This window comes from Pelecanus crispus, chromosome W, assembly GCF_030463565.1.
Source record: "Pelecanus crispus isolate bPelCri1 chromosome W, bPelCri1.pri, whole genome shotgun sequence".
NCBI lineage: Eukaryota > Metazoa > Chordata > Aves > Pelecaniformes > Pelecanidae > Pelecanus > Pelecanus crispus.
The window spans coordinates 4,620,730-4,640,103 of record NC_134675.1 but is presented as its reverse complement, the minus strand read 5'-3'; the positions used below and the strand labels follow the sequence as shown (position 1 = coordinate 4,640,103).

The 19,374-nt window shown below is 40.9% G+C and overlaps 1 protein-coding gene across 1 annotated transcript in view; it reads left to right on the top strand.

Moving 5' to 3' along the window:
• Positions 1 to 19,374, top strand: part of LOC142596487 (ras-related protein Rab-3C-like) — a 169,792-nt gene that overhangs the window by 56,657 nt on the left and 93,761 nt on the right. The window contains exon 2 of the mRNA XM_075725610.1: positions 8,092 to 8,210. Within this exon, the coding sequence (XP_075581725.1) occupies positions 8,092 to 8,210 (119 nt within the window). The remainder of the gene's footprint in view (positions 1 to 8,091; positions 8,211 to 19,374) is intronic.

The following is a 19,374-nucleotide window of genomic DNA, read 5'->3' as shown; positions in this document are numbered from 1 at the left end:
TTAGGATTGACTCTGTTGCAACCTATCCTCATCCCACTGTAAGTATGATGACCACTGTTCATTTAGTTTCAAAGGTACCAAGTAAATTCCTGGAGGTTAAGGAGACTTTCTGTCTCCTTAGGTTTCTAAGATTACTATTCCTTCTAATGTTGTTATAGATCTAACATTCCTTTGTGTCCCTTTCACTCAGAAGCAGGTTGTTCTGATCCTTCCAAGCTTTGCCAGAATTCAGTGCCAGGTGTCAGCAATTCAAAATTATTTTGGTTTTAGTAAAAGTTTTATTCTTAATACAGTAATTTCAGTCCATATTAAATGCCTTTTGTATTTTTACTTATGCACTGGGCCACATTTTTGGTCTCTAACTACAAAGATTAAAAAAAAAAGTAGTTGCTGTTCTTGTACAATCACAGGTCTCTGGGAACAGGAGCTTTAAAAATGAAATATGACAAAACTAAGAATATCACATGGTTTTCCAGTGCTGCTTCCTGTATGGTAACAGCTGCCTGTAGAACAAAGATCCTTATCATAGCTTTGCTGGTTTTGTTTGTATATAACATTTTTTCAGAATGGCTCTCTGTTGTCTCATTTTTTTCTGAAAAATATGAGGAAATTTGTACGGTCTGATTTCCAAGTAATTAAAAGTAATACAAATAGAAAGTTATTCAACTGATTTTTCCCTAGCTGTAGTTACAAGCTGAGCTCCAATATTAATTTGCCTTTTAATTTTACTCAGAAAAAAATACTTGCATTATTACATGAACTGCAAATTAGAATATTTTGTAAATTCATGATTTCTACTATACATTTTTGGAGCTGTACTTAATGTTTGATTCTGCAACACTCTTCACAAAATAAAAGAAAAAAAGATATCTTGAAAGTAAAACCTGAGCCTTTCCAGAAAGATAAATCCTTCTTAAGACCTAACATGAAGTTTGGTTACAATATAAAGTGGTACCTTAATTAATCTATTTTACTTTTGAAGAGAATGCCAGGTCTCACTGATCTGACAGATGTTTTATAAAGTATGTTCAAAGATGGGGGAAGAAGGACCAGAGGAATTGATCCTCACCTCCCCCAGAGCAGGACAGGCCACAATCAAAGTGAAGACAGGACAAGGAAAAAGCTGTAGCTTGTGGCAGGGAAAGAGAGGCCTGCACTAAAATGGCAGAGGGGCTCAAAACATGTATCCAGAACAGGTGACAGCTGAGGTCAAGCTGTGCTGGGCTAGAAAGGAAGCAGTGATACCATGGCTTTGTTAAGCTTTGTGCTTTAGGAAGGCGTGGTAGCTGGACTGCAGGGAATGAAAGTTTTATGAGAGTCCTAAAAATAAAGAAGGAGAGAGAAGAAAGAACAGGAAAAGAGAAAAACAGAAAATGTAAAAGGAAATTAACTTCAGGCACAGTCACCAGCTGCATGGATGGAGTGAGAGGAAGCAAATCTGGCAGTAAAGTACTTTTACAACTCTGACTTGGACTTTCTGGGAGCCAAACTATCCCTCTAGGGTTAAGCTCTGTCCCACCTTCTGCCTGCCAGGACAGCTCTCCCAGGCCCATTTTACTAGCTGCATTTGGAATAATGCCTCTCCCTGCTGCTCTGGCCCCAACTATTTCCAGCTGGCCCTGCCATGTTCCCATATCCCTCCCATATGATGAATGAACTGCTAGCTGTGATTTTGGGGTGAGTTCTAAGGACTAGCATACAGCTCTAGCAGATGTGTACTGGCAAGCTGAGTAGCTGGCTTTTCAATCTCCAAATGTTTTTTTTAATATTCATATATATATATTTCTACAAACACATGCATATACACATATGTATATAAAAGAACAGAGTTCCAGGGAAACCAAAGCCATGAGAAGTCTGGAAGGAGCTTCTGACAGAAGATAGGTACATAAGCAAAGACTGAGTTGGCAATATGCAGTGTTACATCTTTTGTGCATACATTAAAGAAACTGTTTTGAACTGTGTTTTCAACTCCTAGTTGTAAATGTTCATATGTCTGTGTTTCTATGTGCTTAACACTTTCTGTTGGAAGTGCTGTTTGTTGAGAAATGGTGCTCCCAGGATAGTCAGCTCCTCCTGCTCCAGCAGCTTTCCTCCCTTTCTTTTCTTTGTGCCCTGCCCAGTTGCTTCTGCTATAGACCCACAGCTGCTCTTCCTGGGTGGCTAGCAGCAGCAAGCTTCAGGTGGGTTTATCCCATCCACCCCCCGTCTCAGAAGATTCTTGTAGAGGTTGTCCCTTGCCCCTCCCTGAACAGCTCTCTCACTGGTTTTTTTTTGTCATACTTTTCTTTTTATCCTTTCTTCCCTGAGATCCCAGAGATCCCTGAGGAAGGATCAGACATGTCTTTTGTGCTGCTCTGAAAAGAGCCAGTTTAGATTTTCATTCACTTACTGCCTCAAGTCCTTTTATGTATCAATAGGAGAAATTAGAAAAATATAGAGTCTCTTTGACGGAGTATATAAATAACCTTTGGGAAGCAACAGCAGGAAAGAAACATGAAACTCATAAAGGAGCTGCAGTTCTTGATTGCTGTGCCAATTTTGTTTACCTTAACAGAATATTTTGACCTGCAAAGTAAGAATTCACCTAATTCACATTTCTAATTTTATCTTTCTGTTTGCCTGTCTTCAAGTGTTGTGGATGTGCAGCAGAGATATAGATGCTGTCCAAGAAATCCTCCTCTACTGCTGCCATTTTTTTGGCACATAACACAAGCTGTATTGTGATATGAGTAAAACTTGTAATGTGGGGAAATGGATTTAAAATTGTATTTGTATGTTTAGCATACAGGACAGAAATGCAGAGGCACAGAATCACTTGAGTGTGCAACAAAATCAGTTTGTGTTTTGCAGACTGAATTCCTTCATGACAGGCTCATTAAAAGTTCTTGCTGCCAAATGCTGTTTGCTTTCACCTTCAAAACTGTCTGCATTAAAAATGAGTAGCTCCACTTGGAAGTTATCTACATAAAGTATTGTTCCTGTCAGTGGTGCAGTGCTAGGCAAGGGTGGGAGGGAGAGCACACACTCAGCAAATGAATTCAAGAAGGGCCTGATTTAACATATTGCTCAAAAACATTGGTATAGTCTAAGCTAGTATGGCACATTCTGGATGAAGTCTAGCTTAGCAGGACTTGACAGTAAGGGGATTTACTTCTGCTAAGTTAACTCAGCTAACCATACTTTGCAAGTCTAAATAGTTATTATTTTCAAGATTACTATCAGAACCTTGGTTTATCTGTTTTGTGTTTTGAAACTTTCCAGCCCCATAAACTCTTAACTTAATGTGGAATACAGGTTCTTCTAGAATCAGCTAGCTCGCTATTTCTAAGTGTTTCTACTTATGCAGATGACTATTACATTATATCTCTCCATTCCTCTGTGAGCATTGTTGTCAGCAGCTAGTGCATTCCCCATACACTAAGGCCTTCAATGGTATGGCAGTTATGTGGTAATAATGAGAATCTGTAAGAAATTTCCCATAATGTTATTAAAGGGTGGTTTTAAGGGAGAAGCACATGACAAAAACCTAGTTCATGTGGTTACTGTAAAAATAACTAGTGTATCTTCACTTTAAGCATTATTGTACTGTCAAATTCACAGCTTTAAGTTTAACTCAAATGAACAGCCAAGGTAATCTAGAATTATCTGTCTCCAGATCCTATTTGATACATATATGAGAAAGGACAGTTGGTCAAATATGTACCAGATTGCTATCTTCACTCTGAGCCAGAAATAGATATTTTGCACTCAATCTATACCTCTACCATTCTTCTTTCACTGCCTACAGATATACATTTCCTATTCAAGATCCTTACTGGTCCTTTTGGCTATCAAAATTTTGGCAAAAAGCAATGAATTTTTGTAATCTGAAATTATATATATCAGGATCTGGAGCATAAAAATGTTTGCAAATACCTAATTTCAATCATAGGTGGAAGAATTAAGAAAAAACAACCAAACAAAACATACTAGAGATATCAGAGCATACAAGGCCAAACTGTGCAAGTCTCATAGTCTTCCAAATACTCAGGACCATGGGCTATTAGCTAGCGTGCTGCATGCAATGCTCAGAAGCTGGATAATTTCTAAAGTACTATGTCCACTAAACCTCATTGTTCTGTGATTTCATATCTAAAATCTGGTGCCTATTAAAAAAGATTCACTAAGATAGGATCACCTAACCAGAAGCTAATGGAATTGTGGGAGCTTTATTAAAACCAGAATTTATGAAAGTGAATATAATATTTGAAAATATTCCTTGCAGCTGCTGAGACCCTTTTTGTTTTGTTTTGATTAAGTTTTGTAAAATACCCTTTTTTGTCTTCTGTGCATGGAACTTTTCACAAAGGATTCCCTCACTGCCGTTCATTCCCTTCTGCTTTTCCATTCTACTTCTTTAATGAACAGTCAGTTGTCCTTATCAGACATTACCTACATGAATGAAAAGGCCCCCAAGATGATCTGTGTCTCTTGTTTTCTGCCCATCAAAGATGGAAATGAACTGCCTTGGTTAAAATGCCAGTCAATAACATGTCAAATTTTATTCTTCCTCAGGCTTATTTTATTTAGTTTGCTTAGAAGTAAACATCATTCAGTGCAAAATACAGACATTATATTTCAGAATTTAAACCTAAAAAGATGGTCATCAGATCAATTCCATGGTCTTGCAAAAATGACTAAGATAACATAGCAGCAGCCAGTAACCATACCTGAATTGGAAAAGGTTTTCTTCAAGTACAAGTACAAACCAGTACCTGAGGATAAAAATCATAGTGATTTGCAGATATAAATATGATGAAATATGGAAATCAGTTCTTTTCTGCTTAGTTCTTCCATAAGAATAAAAGCTAATAAGCAGAGAGAAAGGCCACTTACACTGTTGCATTATCTGTTTCAAATAAATTAAATCATTGTAATAAAATGTAATGTTTAATATTAAAGTATTTGGTGTTTCTAACGTGCTATTTCTCCTGACAAATGATATTTGAGTTCCTTAAAGGTCACACAAAAGGAGCTGTCTTTAGGGTATTTATGAATATATTCTAGTTGGAATACAAAGGAGTTGCTTATGAATGTGTGGAACACAAAAGTTTTGACAACACTGATTACTGATATTTGGGTTCATTTCTTACATGATCATAAACACTCTACTGCAGAATTTGTATGTTAGGCCAATTAAAATTTCATTTGCTTCCTTATAGCAAGTGAATTGAAAATAGTACCAACAGGAATGTGATTATCGACATTTGAAACTAATAAACTCCACTTCATTTGTGGTCATCCATCTATGCCATACACTGAAATACTACTTTAGAAAATCTTCTTTATTATCATCACATTAACATAGCATTAGCTACAGCCACATATTAGATGCCTGTATTGAAAGCAACCCCAAATACCTGGTACCTTCCCTGACAGACCAAAAGCAAATGCCTAGGTCCAGAAGAGCATCTCCTATCCCAAAGTTAGTCAATGTTTGGATCATCATCTGCAGCTTCATTTCCCTTTGTGTAAAATGATTTAAGAACTTTTATCTTGATTTGTCTTCCTTTATACTCATTTTTTTCTCTGTAATCAAGAATGCCTAAGCCCATACTAACTCCCTTTAACACTGCGCAGAAAGTAGTTGGTGTCTTGGATAGGAAGCCTCACTGACTTACTGCTTTATTGCTAGGGCTGTTCACTCTTATCTGCAGACAGGCTTCAGTGGAAATCACCCGCAGCAAAATAAGCTTTGCTTCAGTAGCAGTGGGCTCCTGCTTGTCATACCATCATATTTCCAACCATACATGTCTCTGACAAACAAGCAGATAGACACTGACAAAACTTGTTTGAAAATTATCTCTCTTCTGTACAGAAAGGTTATGTTGTGTGCTTGCTAGAGGCCATATTTTCCTTCTGTCCCTCCCAGCTCTTTTCTCTAATATCAAATCAAATAAATTAAGCCAGCAAAACATGTGAGAGTAAACCTTATTTCATAAAAAAAATACAAAGAAATGGTTTTAAATAATGACAGGTGATATTTCTTCTGCTAATAAATGATTTTACTCAACATTTCAATGAGACCGTCCTCTTATTTACAGACTATGACCTACTGAGAAAGAACTGACCTCTGAGTATTAGAATATGCACAGGCTTAGTGCAAGAGTCTTAATACCTTAATATTCAGTAATACCACCAGAAAATTTGGGAGCAGTTCTGTTAATACAGCTATCTAGCCTCCAGACCACAGTTGGTATAGGCTTGGCCAGCTCAGAGTATAAGCAGAAAAAGTTTAGGTCTGTCTGGCCTTTCCTGCAAAGACATAGCCTAACCTCCTGTGAGACCTATTAGGATCTAACTTCTGCATTAGCTTTCTGTCTTGGATCAGTGAACCTACATCAGAGCAGTAGCAGCTGTAATCCAAAATGAACTGAATTTTTTTTTTTACCTAAGACCTTGTTTGGTTTCAGTAACCTGCTTTGTTATGTTTCTTATTCTGCAAGTGGTTTCTGATGTATGTAGAATCTCCTTTTTTACTTTATTAGTTTACAAGATGAATGATTGTCATGGTTTAATTCCAGCCATCAACTAAGCACCACACAGCCGCTCGCTCGCTCCCCCCACAATGGGATGGGGGAGAGAATTGGAAGGGTAAAAGCGAGAACACTTATGGGTTGAGATAAAGACAGTTTAACAGGTAAAGCAAAAGCTGCGCACACAAGCAAAGCAAAACAAGGAATTCATTCACTACTGCCCATCGGCAGGCAGGTGTTCAGCCATCTCCAGGAAAGCAGGGCTCCATCACGCATAATGGCTACTTGGGAAGACAAACGCCATCACTCTGAAGGTCCCCCCTTCCTTCTTTCCCCCAGCTTTTATTGCTGAGCATGATATCATATGGTATGGAATATTTCTTTGGTCAGTTGGGTCAGCTGTCCCAGCTGTGTCCCCTCCCAGCTTGTTGTGCACCCCCAGCCTACTCACTGGTGGGGTGGTGTGAGAAGCAGAAGAGGCCTTGACTCTGTGTAAGCACTGCTCAGCAGTAACAAAAACATCCCTGTATTATCAACACTGTTTCCAGCACAAATCCAGAACATAGCCCCTTACCAGCTACTGTGAAGAAAATTGACTCTATCCCAGCCAAAACCAGCACAATGACATATGTATAAAGAAGGCGGCCCACTTAATCTATTTTTCTCTTATTCACAAGGCAGTACTACTAGCCCAGGAACCATTTCAGAAAACAATCCAAATAAAACATTATCTATCACTGGTTATTTTCCTCTCTCTGTAGGAAGACAAATTAAATACATTTGTCCATATTGTAAAGATAGCTATTTCTTATCCACTCAAAAAATCTGAAATAATGAAGTTAAGTTTTAAAGTCTGTTAAAATTGAATATGCACATATGATCTGTTAGTTACAGGATTGCACTGAAATATTACGTATTTTTCATCTAAAGCTTTTACTGTTTATGGTTTAAAAATGTTAAATAGGTATGTTGGAACAGGAAATAGTTATGCATTTCTTGTATTTTAGTGTTGCTGTTGTCTCACAATCTTAGTACAGACATGGGTGGTTATTCTAGACATTGCATATAAATGCAGTAACAGGTTGTTCCTGCCCTGAAGATTTTTTAATGGAAATAAATAAAGCAAGGAGTAGGAGAAAGGAAGACATACATTTCTCACTTTAAAGGCAGGAGGATGAGATACAGAGAATGAGGGAGAAAACTGGTTTGAGGTAAGGGACTGCTAGCAAACTCCAAGGCAGGAGCAGGAGACAAGGTTCTCACCCGACTCTCAGGTTGTTGCATGACATGAATCAGTGAATGACTCCTGTTACATGACCTGACACAGGGCCATGCCTTTCTGCTTCTCTCCGCTCTCACCTCATGACAGAATGGATGTGTCCCTCCTATTATGATCCAGCACAGAATTCTCCTTTTTCCTGTTATCCTCAATTTTCTTCCCCTTGATTAGTCTTATGAGTAGGATTGCAGAGTTGTACAATGACTGTTGTCAGAGTTCTCGTCTTATTTTAAAAGAAAAAGAAATTGTCATTTTATTTGCAACATGTAAAATTTTTGTTTCTTATTCTTTCAGGACACAGCAGGTCAGGAGAGATACAGAACAATTACCACGGCTTACTACCGGGGTGCAATGGGCTTCATTTTAATGTATGACATCACGAATGAAGAATCCTTCAATGCTGTGCAGGATTGGTAAGTAAAACTTGTAATTCATATTTAATATCACAGAGAATATTTGATATCACCCACTTGCTGTGCCCAAGCATTCCTATACCCAAACATAGGGGTTTTCTTTGGGTTATTTTTTGTGGAAAGACAATGATTACTTTAAAATGTGTTGCATATAATTCATTGTAACCATTATGTTTTCTGTGATTTCAGTTAATGTGGATTATTTATACCACTAAAACCAGCAACATGCTAGCATGGAGAATAACTACTGATATACCAGAAAGAGTTTCCATAGTTCATGGAAAAAAAAGGGATTCCATATGTGGGGGTTGTCTTTTGATTTAATTTTTCATCATGTTGCTTTTAATCGTAGCTGGTTAGACATTATAGTGTCAGTCTTGTGCCTCAAGTGTAAAAATGATGAGCAAACTTCATCAGAATAATAGAACCTAAAATGGCTGGTACTCATATTACCATGTATTTTGTGAATGTCAAGATGTCTCCATAGAAGTGTGTCATTTTAATCAGACATGGGTCAGTCAGGATCCAAACAATTTAAGGCTTTTTCAAGTAAAGCTGACCCAAAAGGAAAACTAGAGTTAATCTCAGTGGTCTCTTCCTTTACTAGTTATTTTAATATCTGAAAGCCTTCTAGCAGTGCTCTGAGTGATATTAATAGCATTTATCCTGTGTGCTCCATGTGCTCTCTTGCATGGGAGAATTGTGTTTGAGAGAAGATTTTGTTCAGAGTTTGTGTGATTTGTTCAGTACATTTCTTTGGCTTTTTTGTTATTTAAATATACACTACTGTGTACATTTTTCAGGACAGGAAAGGTCAGAAACATGTTTCATACTTGAAGTAAAAGGCAGTGATATTGTAATGCCTGTTTCTAATGGGAATTGTTGCCCAGCCTCAGACTCTCCAAGAAAAAATATCTCTTTCACACTCTTCTAATTATTATTGTGATAGAAAGTACCACTGAACCCATGAAACAGCTTCCCTCTCTGCACCTGGAGGTTTTTTGGTCTGTATACGCTGAGCCTGGTCATTCAGCACTCTGAAAATAAGAACTGAGAACCCTAGCTTGATTCTGCTCTATGAGAAATGGGATCTTGGGTTGTCTAACATTTCCCATGTAAGCGCTAGGGATGTAGTCATTCACACTCCTCCAGGGGAAAGGGACAACTCCAGAGTGCGTCCCACCTTCTTCTCCTCATCAGTTATCTGTACAACTCTACACTGAATTGCTCTAATGAGTGTCTCTTTCCATTTACTAGAGAATCAATAAGCTTACATGACTAGTATAGACCAGACAACTAGCTTTTGGACAACTGAATTTATCTGAGAGGAGTCTCTGCTTGATACTCAAAGGGGAAGACACATTTGCTTACTGTGACTTGTTATGCCAAAGGGATGTTCTGCCCATTTTGTACAAGCTGGAGGCATCATGCTGAGGGCTTGCTGTTACACAGTTGTGAGTACTGCTCTGTTCAACAGCATGAGACAGAATCTCCTACCTAACAGGAGGTAGCTGAAAGTCTTATTTGTAGATGCTGCTGTGAAAGTTTAGCAAAACCAGGGAATCAAGGAGTACACCCAACCTCCCAGCTGAACCTGCAATTGTGCCTGCCAGCACCACTGCTTCCTAGGCCTGCTAGTTGGAGCACTTTCTTGCTTTGCCTCTGCTGTCCTTTGTCCATGGGCTGATTCCATTCAAGCACTGGGTTAACTGGGTGATAATGGCTGTCTGGGACCAGCTGTAATCTGCAAATCTCATTACCCCATCTCCAGGCAAACCAGATGGCATGCCATGTATTATCTAGCTTCCTCTGATACAAAGGTTTCTTTATAGCAAGTGTAAATATGAGTACTTATTATAAATTTTCCCACCTGTTTGTTTTCCAGCCTCCTAGATCTGGTGTGGTTGACACTCTTTCTCTCCTAGTGAAAAATAACTAGGATTCATACTAATTTAAACAATAAATAAATACCTGTAAAATGAAACAAAAAATATTTAAAAGCTATGGAATTCTTAAATAGGTTTGTGAAATATTTTTCCATCAATATATCTAGAAGCTGTACAAACAGTTGGCAGCTACTATAAAAATTTGGTGCACAGGAGAGATTGCATGATTATGTGCTGAGAGCTATTGAGCGGTCATCTACATGATGAAAGGGACGACAGAGCATCGGAGTGCCTCACTTGTCAGGATGAGACATAGATTTGCTTTTATTTTTAATTTCATGATCCCAGTTACTGCCCTACTGTTCTTCCTCTGGTTTATTCCTCCCACCTCACAGCTGATAATTGTTTTTGATTAGCCCATGCTCCAATTTTGATAGTAATTACAAAACTACAGCTGGCTTCTGAATGTGAGAGAAGTTAAAAAAAACCCTCATGATTACCAGTGCTGCAGAAGAACAAGCATGACTGTGCACATGTATCTGTGCATTTGTGAAAGATGGGGGGGAGGGAGCAGGAGCTTTTAAGCCTCTCTGGGGCTTAAAATGCTTTTCCCTGTGATAAATGTGCCTGTGAAGACAGTGGTGCCATTTCATATATGTGCACAACTGGCCAAAACCAAGCTCAAATATGCAGTTTCAAGGCTTGATCTAGAAACTGCACTGCAGTCAGGTGTTGTGGTTTAGCCCCTGTCAGCAACCAAGCACCACACAGCCGCTCGCTCACCCTCCCCCCCGGTGGGATGGGGAAGAGAATCGGAAGGGCAAAAGTAAGAAAACTCATGGGTTGAGATAAGAACAGTTTATAATTGAAATAAAATAATAATAATAGTAATAGTAATAAAAACTGTAATGAAAAGGAGAACAACGAGAGAGAGAGAAACAAAACCCAGGGAAAAAAACCCAAGTGATGCAATTGCTCACCACCCGCTGACCAATACCCAGCCAGTCCCCTAGCATTGATCACTGCCCCCTGGCCAACCCCCCCCCAGTTTATATACTGAGCATGACGTCATATGGTATGGAATAGCCCTTTGGCCAGTTTGGATCAACTATCTTGGCTGTGCCCCCTCCCAGTTTCTTGTGCACCTGGCAGAGCATGGGAAGCTGAAAAGTCCTTGACTAGCATAAGCACTACCTAGCAACAACTAAACCATCAGTGTGTTATCAGCATTCTTCTCCTACTAAATCCAAAACACAGCACTATGCCAGCTACTAGGAAGAAAATTAACTCTATCCCAGCCGAAACCAGGACATCAGGCCAATGAATCTACAGGTGCCTTTTAGATTTGGATAAAGGAGTTTGGTTTAAAATGTGTGTTGGGATGATTCTTTAAAAGCAGTTTGTTCAAAGCTGTTGTATTCATACTGAAAGGCATTGTTTTCAATCTGAAGTCTGGATGACATTTCTCCTTTATAACAACAGATGGATACTCATATTTCCAGATGCCATGCCTAGGTCAGCATGAATCTATTCAGCTGAAGAGTTTTAATCAGTGAATCAGTTTAAGCAGTCTGTGGATGTATGATTTAATTACAAAGTGAATCTTATACTGCTGCATTATCCTCATTCTTATAAACTGATGACCAAGTCTGAGACTAAGATTGGACCCAGCAGCACCTAGACTCCTCTCTGAAAAGGAGTTTAGAAAGCAAGGGAGGGTCCCCCTTATGTCCTGCATACATGATCTCTCTGTGAATCATTCCAACTCAGTGTAACTTAATTTCCCTTTGTGCACTTCCATGAAGTAATAGAGTGAACCTTGCCATATTTGAATCTGTAACTAAGTCACTGTTTTGATCGATTTTGTCTGATCACTATGTTAATCACTGATGACTGAGTGCTATTAAAATATCACAATCAAATCCTGCGATTTGCTACAAGTAACTTCTAAACTGCTACTAAATCGAACTGTGTAAAGTCACTCATTCACAATAAATTGACATAATCAGCAGGACTCACAAACCTACATTTGTGGCAATTCCTTTCCCCATGCCCTCCTTTATGTCTCCTAAGCCCTTATTATTCCATACAAGTATGATATGTGCCTTAGGAATGCCCCTGTATCTTGGAGTTTTCCCATCTCCTCTCTCTATCCCACTCACCTTGGGGATATGATGGAGATGGGGCCTATAGAGGATTATTCTATACAGGATCATAGAATCATAGAATGGTTTGGGTTGGAAGGGACCTTTAGAGGTCATCTAGCCCAACCCCCCTGCAATGAGCGGGGACATCTTCCACTAGATCAGGTTGCTCAGAGCCCCATCCAACCTGACTTTGAAGGTTTCTAGGGATGGGGCATCTACCACCTCTCTGGGCAACCTGTTCCAGTGCTTCACCACCCTCATAGTAAAAAAAATCTTCCTTATATCTAGTTTGAATCTACCCTCTTTTAGTTTAAAACCATTACCCCTTATCCTATTGCTACAGGCCCTATTAAAAACTCAATCCCAAAGAACACTAACTCATGGCAATGCTCAGTCTTGGTGGTCATTTGGAAGCTGGCTCTGTACCAGCTGCTCTGTACTTAGCGCTCAGACCCTGTCGCAGGGAGGGCAGGGTGGGAAGGGAGAGAGCTCAAATGGGAAACCCGACTGCCCAGGGATTCAGGAAGTGATCATGAACTGTCCAGAGGGCCGAAATTTTGGAGTGTCACCAGAGGAGGTGGCTCGTGCTGAAGAGTCCCCACTGTATAACAAACTAGCAGAAAATGGAAAGCAATATGCCTTGTTTACAGATGGATTATGGGAAAACATCAATGGTGGAAAGCTGCTGTGTGGAGACCTACACGACAAGTTGCAGAAACTGCTGAATGAGAAGGTGAATTGAGTCAGTTTGCAGAAGTGAAAGCCATCCAGCTGGCTTTAGATATTGCTGAAAGAGAAAAGTGGCCAGTCCTTTATCTCTGTACTGACTCATGGATGGTGGCAAATGCCCTGTGGGGGTGGCTGCAGCAATGGAAGCAGAGCAACTGGCAGCCCAGAGGTAAACCCATCTGGGCTGCCGCATTGTGGCAAGATATCGCTGCCTGGGTGGAGAACCTGGTTGTAAATGTTCGTCACGTAGATGCTCACGTATCCAGGAGTGGGGCCACTGAAGAACATCAAAACAACCAGCAGGTGGACCAGGCTGCTAAGATTGAAGTGGCTCAGGTGGGTCTGGACTGGCAATATAAGGGTGAGCTATTTATAGCCTGGTGGGCCCGTGACACGTCAGGACATTTAGGAAAGGATGCAACATACAAATGGGCTTGTGATCGAGGGGTGGACTTGACTATTGATGCTATTGCACGGGTTATCCATGAATGTAAAGCATGTGCCATAATCAAACAAGGTAAGCGGCTAAAGCCTCTTTGGTATAGAGGACGATGGCTGAAATATCAATATGGGGAGGCCTGGCAGATTGATTATATCACACTCCCACAAACCCACCATGGCAAGCACCATGTGTTTACAATGGTGGAAGCGACTACTGGATGGTTGGAAACATACCCTGTGACCCATGCCACTGCCCGGAACACCATCCTGGGCCTTGAAAAGCAAGTCTTATGGCGGCGCGGCACGGCACCCCTGAAAGAATCGAGTCAGACAATGGGACTCATTTCCGAAACAACCTCATAGACACCTGGGCCAAAGAGCACGGCACTGAGTGGGTGTATCACATCCCTTACCATGCACCAGTCTCCGGGAAAATCGAACGATACAATGGGTGCTAATAACGCCAAGTTCACAGGTTCAATCCCTGCTTACTGCAGGGGGGTTGGGCTCGATGATCTCTCAAGGTCCCTTCCAACCTAAAGCATTCTATGATGCTATGACTGTTAAAGACTACCCTGAGAGCAATGGGTGGTGGGACATTCAAGCATTGGGATACATATCTAGCAGAAGACACTTGGCTAGTTAACACCAGAGGATCTGCCAATCGACCTGGCCCTGCCCAATCAAAACCTCTGCGCACTGTGGAAGGTGATCAGGTCCTCGTAGTACATTTCAGGAACTGGTTGGGAAAAACAGTCTGGGTTATTTCTTCCTCAGGAAAGGGTAAACCTATTCATGGGATTTTTTTTGCTCAAGGACCTGGGTGCACTTGGTGGGTAATGCGGAAGGATGGGGGAGTCCAATGTGTACCTCAAGGGGATTAAATCCTGGGTGAAAATAATCCATGATTTGAGTTGCATGATGGCAGTGTTACATGATGCTGTATGTCACCACTGCTGTGGCTGCCATATGTCAAAGGTATTATAGCAGGAACCTCTCGCTGCTATCCAAACTAGAGGCAAGAGGAGGAATTCATTGCAATGTTAAACCTTATGGCCTAGTCCAAAGGGACCGGGGTGGGGAATGTAATGGAAATACCTTTAAATTGTTGTAACCCATGATTTGAGTTGCATGTTATAGGAATTGCTATAGCAGCAATCACCTGAACCAACGGAGGATAAGCCTTATAAGAAGCAGTGCAAGTGTAGCAGTGACCTGACCTGAGCTGGCTTTGGTGCCCAATAACTCCACGCAACACACCACCTCTCCTGTCCTGAGTGACCACCATAAGAGATGGAGCCCAAAGTCATGGACTAAATGAACTCAGCGGACATTTTGTGGACATTTTATGGACATTTTACAGGGGTGGTCCACAGACTAAGCGAATGATATCTGTGTATTATATCAAAGGATGGGAAGGGGGGTGGTGGTTAATGAGGTTGTATTGGATAGTGTGGGACCTGAGCATGACGTAAATGGTATGGAATAAGGGGTGGAGAATGTGCTGGTTTTGTTTGGGATAGAGCTAATTTTCTTCACAGTAACTGTTTCTGGATTTGTGCTGAAAACACTGTTGATAATACAGGGATGTTTTCGTTTCTGCTGAGCAGTGCTTACACAGAGTCAAGGCCTTTTCTGCTTCTCACATCACCCCACCAGCGAGTAGGCTGGGGGTGCACAACAAGCTGGGAGGGGACACAGCCAGGACAGCTGACCCCAACTGACCACAGGGATATTCCATATCAGATGGCGTCATGCTCAGCAATAAAACTAGGGGGGAGGTTGGCAGGGGGGGTTGCTGCTCAGGAACTGGCTGGGCATCAGTTGGCTGGTGGTGAGCAATTGTTTTCATTTGCATCTCTCTGTTATTTTCCTTTTCATTACAATTCATTTTTATTACTATTATTTTTTGTTATTTCAGTTACTAAACTGTTTTTATCTCAACCCACGAGTTTTCTCACTTTTACCCTTCCGATTCTTTTCCCCCATCCTGCTGTGGGGGAGTGAGCGAGTGGCTGTGTGGTGCTTAGTTGCCAGCTGGGGTTAAACCACGACAGTTTGTCATCAAACTTTGTTTGGCTCACAAATGCTAAACTGGTGCCAGCTCAAACCACCTACATGCTTTCCAATTTCATAGACCCACTCCAAAGTCTTCCAAAATGTTTCTCCCAGCGTTTCCAAAAAAAAGAGTATCCCTGCATTTCAAAGCCAAGGGTGGGGCATATCCCCAGAGATTTGAGGAGCAGCATATACTGCAACTGATTCTCCCTAAAAAAAAAAGGAACCTATGATAGTAGGAAAATGCTTCAAATCTTTTTTTTTTATTATTTTTCGTTACAGGCTTCTATAATTTTCATCAGATCATTCTTAACGCTCATGACAGACCAACAAGAAATATTCAATGTCATCTGAAATCTTTATTGGTTTCTTGAAGTTTTGGATGTGGCAGAAATTACTGTATTACCCTCTTTTATCACTGACATTGCCAAAACATGGCTTTAGGTTTGCCTGGAAAACAACTCTCAGTGACAAAAAAGAACATATACCTGTTTTTTTAAAGGCTCTTCCTGATAACATAGAATATCTCAAGTTGGAAGGGACCCATAAGGATCATCGAGTCCAACTCTCTGTTCCTCGCAGGACTACCTAGAACTAAAACATATGACTAAGAGCATCGTCCAGACGCTCCTTGAACTCTGACAGGCTTGGTGCAGTGACCGCTTCCCTGGGGAGCCTGTTCTAGTGACCGACCACCCTCTCAGTGAAGAACCTTCTCCTAATGTCCAATCTGAACTTCCCCTGACACAGCTTCATTCCATTTCCTCGTGTCCTATCGCTGGTCACCAGAGAGAGGAGATCAGCGCCTCTGCTGCCTCCCTTGAGGAAATTGTAGACTGCGATGAGGTCACCCCTCAGCCTTCTCTTCTCCAAGCTGGACAAACCAAGTGACCTCAGCCACTCCTCATAAGTCTTGCCCTCCAGGCCTTTCACCATCTTGGTCGGCCTCCTCTGGACACTCTAATAGTTTGATGTCCTTCTTATATTGAGGTGCCCAAAACTGCACACAGTACTCAAGGTGGGGCCGCACCAGTGCAGTGCAGAGTGGGACAGTCACCTCCCTCGACCAGCTAGCTATGCTGTGCTTGATGCGCCCCAGGACATGGTTGGCCCTTCTGGCTGCCAGGCTGCCAGGGCACACTGTTGACTCATATTCATATCTGGTGTTAGGCTTAAACAGCACAGTAGCCTGGACAGCATTGCTTTGATGAAGATAGTTTTCTTATCTTTTTCTTTCTGCTAAACCCTGAATTTAAATATGCATATTACACATGGAAATTTATGCAAATCCTTATCCAAGTGTTTTTTGTCTTGAAAATAGTAAACATTTGATTTAGAAGTTCAAACCCCATCATAAAATGTTTTCAGTAGGTTTACTGTCAAAAAAATTATTCAACGCATTGTAGCAGTTAATCAGGAAAGACAGCTGTTAAGTTTTCATGACATTTTTCATTCTTTTCTGGTTTTATGTTCTTAAACCATAGAGAAAACACACTTGTGGAACTTGTGGTTCTTGGTCCTATTGGCCCTTACTCACACTTGCTCCTTTCATTCGTTTTGCTGTGGGACTAAGCACTTCTGCAGAAGGTCGTACATCCCTCCCTTGAACCTCCTTCACTATAGATGTGCCATCTTCTTCTTAGATGCTAAGCTGCCACCCAGTATCAGGGTGTTCATTCAACTGTGCTCAGCTGCATCAAGCAATATGAACGCTGCCAGTGGGGAGTCTAATAAGAAAAGGGAGCAAATACTGCCTGGAGAGAATTCTCTCAGGGTGCTCCATGTCTTTCTTTTCCCTCAAATCTGAGATGGGGCAGCATAGTCATGAAGTCATTGATAGCAATCAATGTTTGGTGGACTTGGCAGTGTTAGGTTTACAGTTGGACTCGATGATCTTTTCCAACCTAAATGATTCTATGATTCTATGATAATTGCTCGCCCAGATCCTGCTCAGTCACTGGTGGCTGAGTGGAGCTCCCCAGTGGAGCTAATCTCAGTGATATGCTTCAGGAATTCACCAGCAAGACTAAGTCACCCTTGACTTCCATTGGACCTAACTGGCCTAGTGAGTGGCTTAAATGATTGCCTATTAATTTTTTCAGTTTTGGCTCACACAGTAGTTGATTAGGACTACTATTGGCCATAGCTAGACATAACTCACTGCAGGGCCAGCAGGACAGATGGGAGCACCATGGACTGCAGCCTCTCTGTTAGCACCAGCTGCAGACCAGTGGCTACATCATGAGTGTGGCTGCACCTCCTCTACATCCCCCACCCCTACAGATAAGGGCTGCAGATTTTGGGATTAATTTCTTCTCTTCTTGTTAGAGCTGGGCAGTAGTAAGGAAGGCTGCATCACTCCTTTCCTAGGCCCTTTTTCCTCACTCAGAAAAACGTGGCAGTCCTGTCTGATATGAAACCACCAAAATCTTTTATTTGGGAAAACATGACAAACAAGCAAATCATGCCTGGCTACTATCTACATGTGGCAAGAAGAGAGGTCTGGATTAACTATCCCCATACTTCAGTTTTAATTCCCAGGGGTATATGTGGCAGAATTATCCTCTAGTTCGTGAGTTTCTGCCCATTGCTCTTCATGATTGCACAGCAAGAAGCGGAACATACCTATTTTGTAGCCTGCTATCTCTCAGCTGATAACTGAACTGAACATCAATAATTATTAATAATAGTGCAGTTGTGACAGTCAGAAAATAAACTTGCTTTGTTGGACTAGAAATTTCACAGTGGAGTTTCATTGCACAGCTGATGAGACAATATAGATACTCAGCTATTCAGAGAACTGTTGTTAAATAAAGGAGGTGTCTTCCATTCTGTACCAGATCCTGCTCTTCTTCAGGTATGGTCACTGAGGATTACACTGGGGTAGATGAAAGCAAACCGGAAGATCAGATTAACAACTAAATGCTGCTGTGCTGAACTGCTATCCATTAATTAAACTATGCTATGATACTTTTAATGAGATTTGCAGTTTTGTCTGTTTTTTCCTGGACTATATAATAATGCTTTTATTTTTCAAAAAGTTAGAGGAAAATGCCTCTGAGAGGTCAGTGGTGAGCTGCCAGAGTTTATTAGGAAGATAAACAAACTTAAGCATGGCAATATAACCGTATGCTAAAGGGGATATATGAAATACTGATTACAGTATTTAGTCTAGTCTGTCTCTTTATTTTATAGAGATGCAGCCAGTAGCAAAAGAAACAAAACCTGGCATGTTATCATCAACTCACAATATTTATTTTTGTTAGTAATAAATGTCATAAAGTCTTGTGGCAATGATAGTTTTTATTGGCTGAACAATAACTAATATACTCTTTTTATCTCCCCGTAACTGTGCATGTTGACAAAGTTACACTGTCACTCAGCATTCCTAAATGAAACCTCTGCTGCTGGCCAACATGTGAGTCTTGTCAGTGACTCAGTAATGTCCCTAAACAGTTCCCACTCTCAGCTCAAGTTGCAGAAGATTTACTTTTCTCCGTACTCTAATACTCTAAATCTGTTATTCTTAACTTCAGAGGAATATCATGGCCCCTGCACCAAACTCAAACCTTGAGATTCGCTGAAGGAGCTGTTCCTTTTGGGGATTTCAGATTTGCAGTTATCTTCTGTGGATCGGGATATATGTCAGTAGTACTAAAGGCTACAGTTTCATTCATGCAACCTGGAGGTTTTTAGTTTAAAAAGCCAACAAAACTGAGAACATGTGAGTCAGCAGCAGAGCAGTGTATAGCCTTGTGGGCAGTCTGAAGGAAGTTTAACTGAGCTCCCTCTCCCTCATTAGCTTCCTCACCTCTGCTCCCCTCCGGTCGCTTCCTTTCTCCTGCTAGCTTCTCTGCTTTTGATTCCTCCTTTCCTCTGCATCTGATTTCAACACAGCTTGTT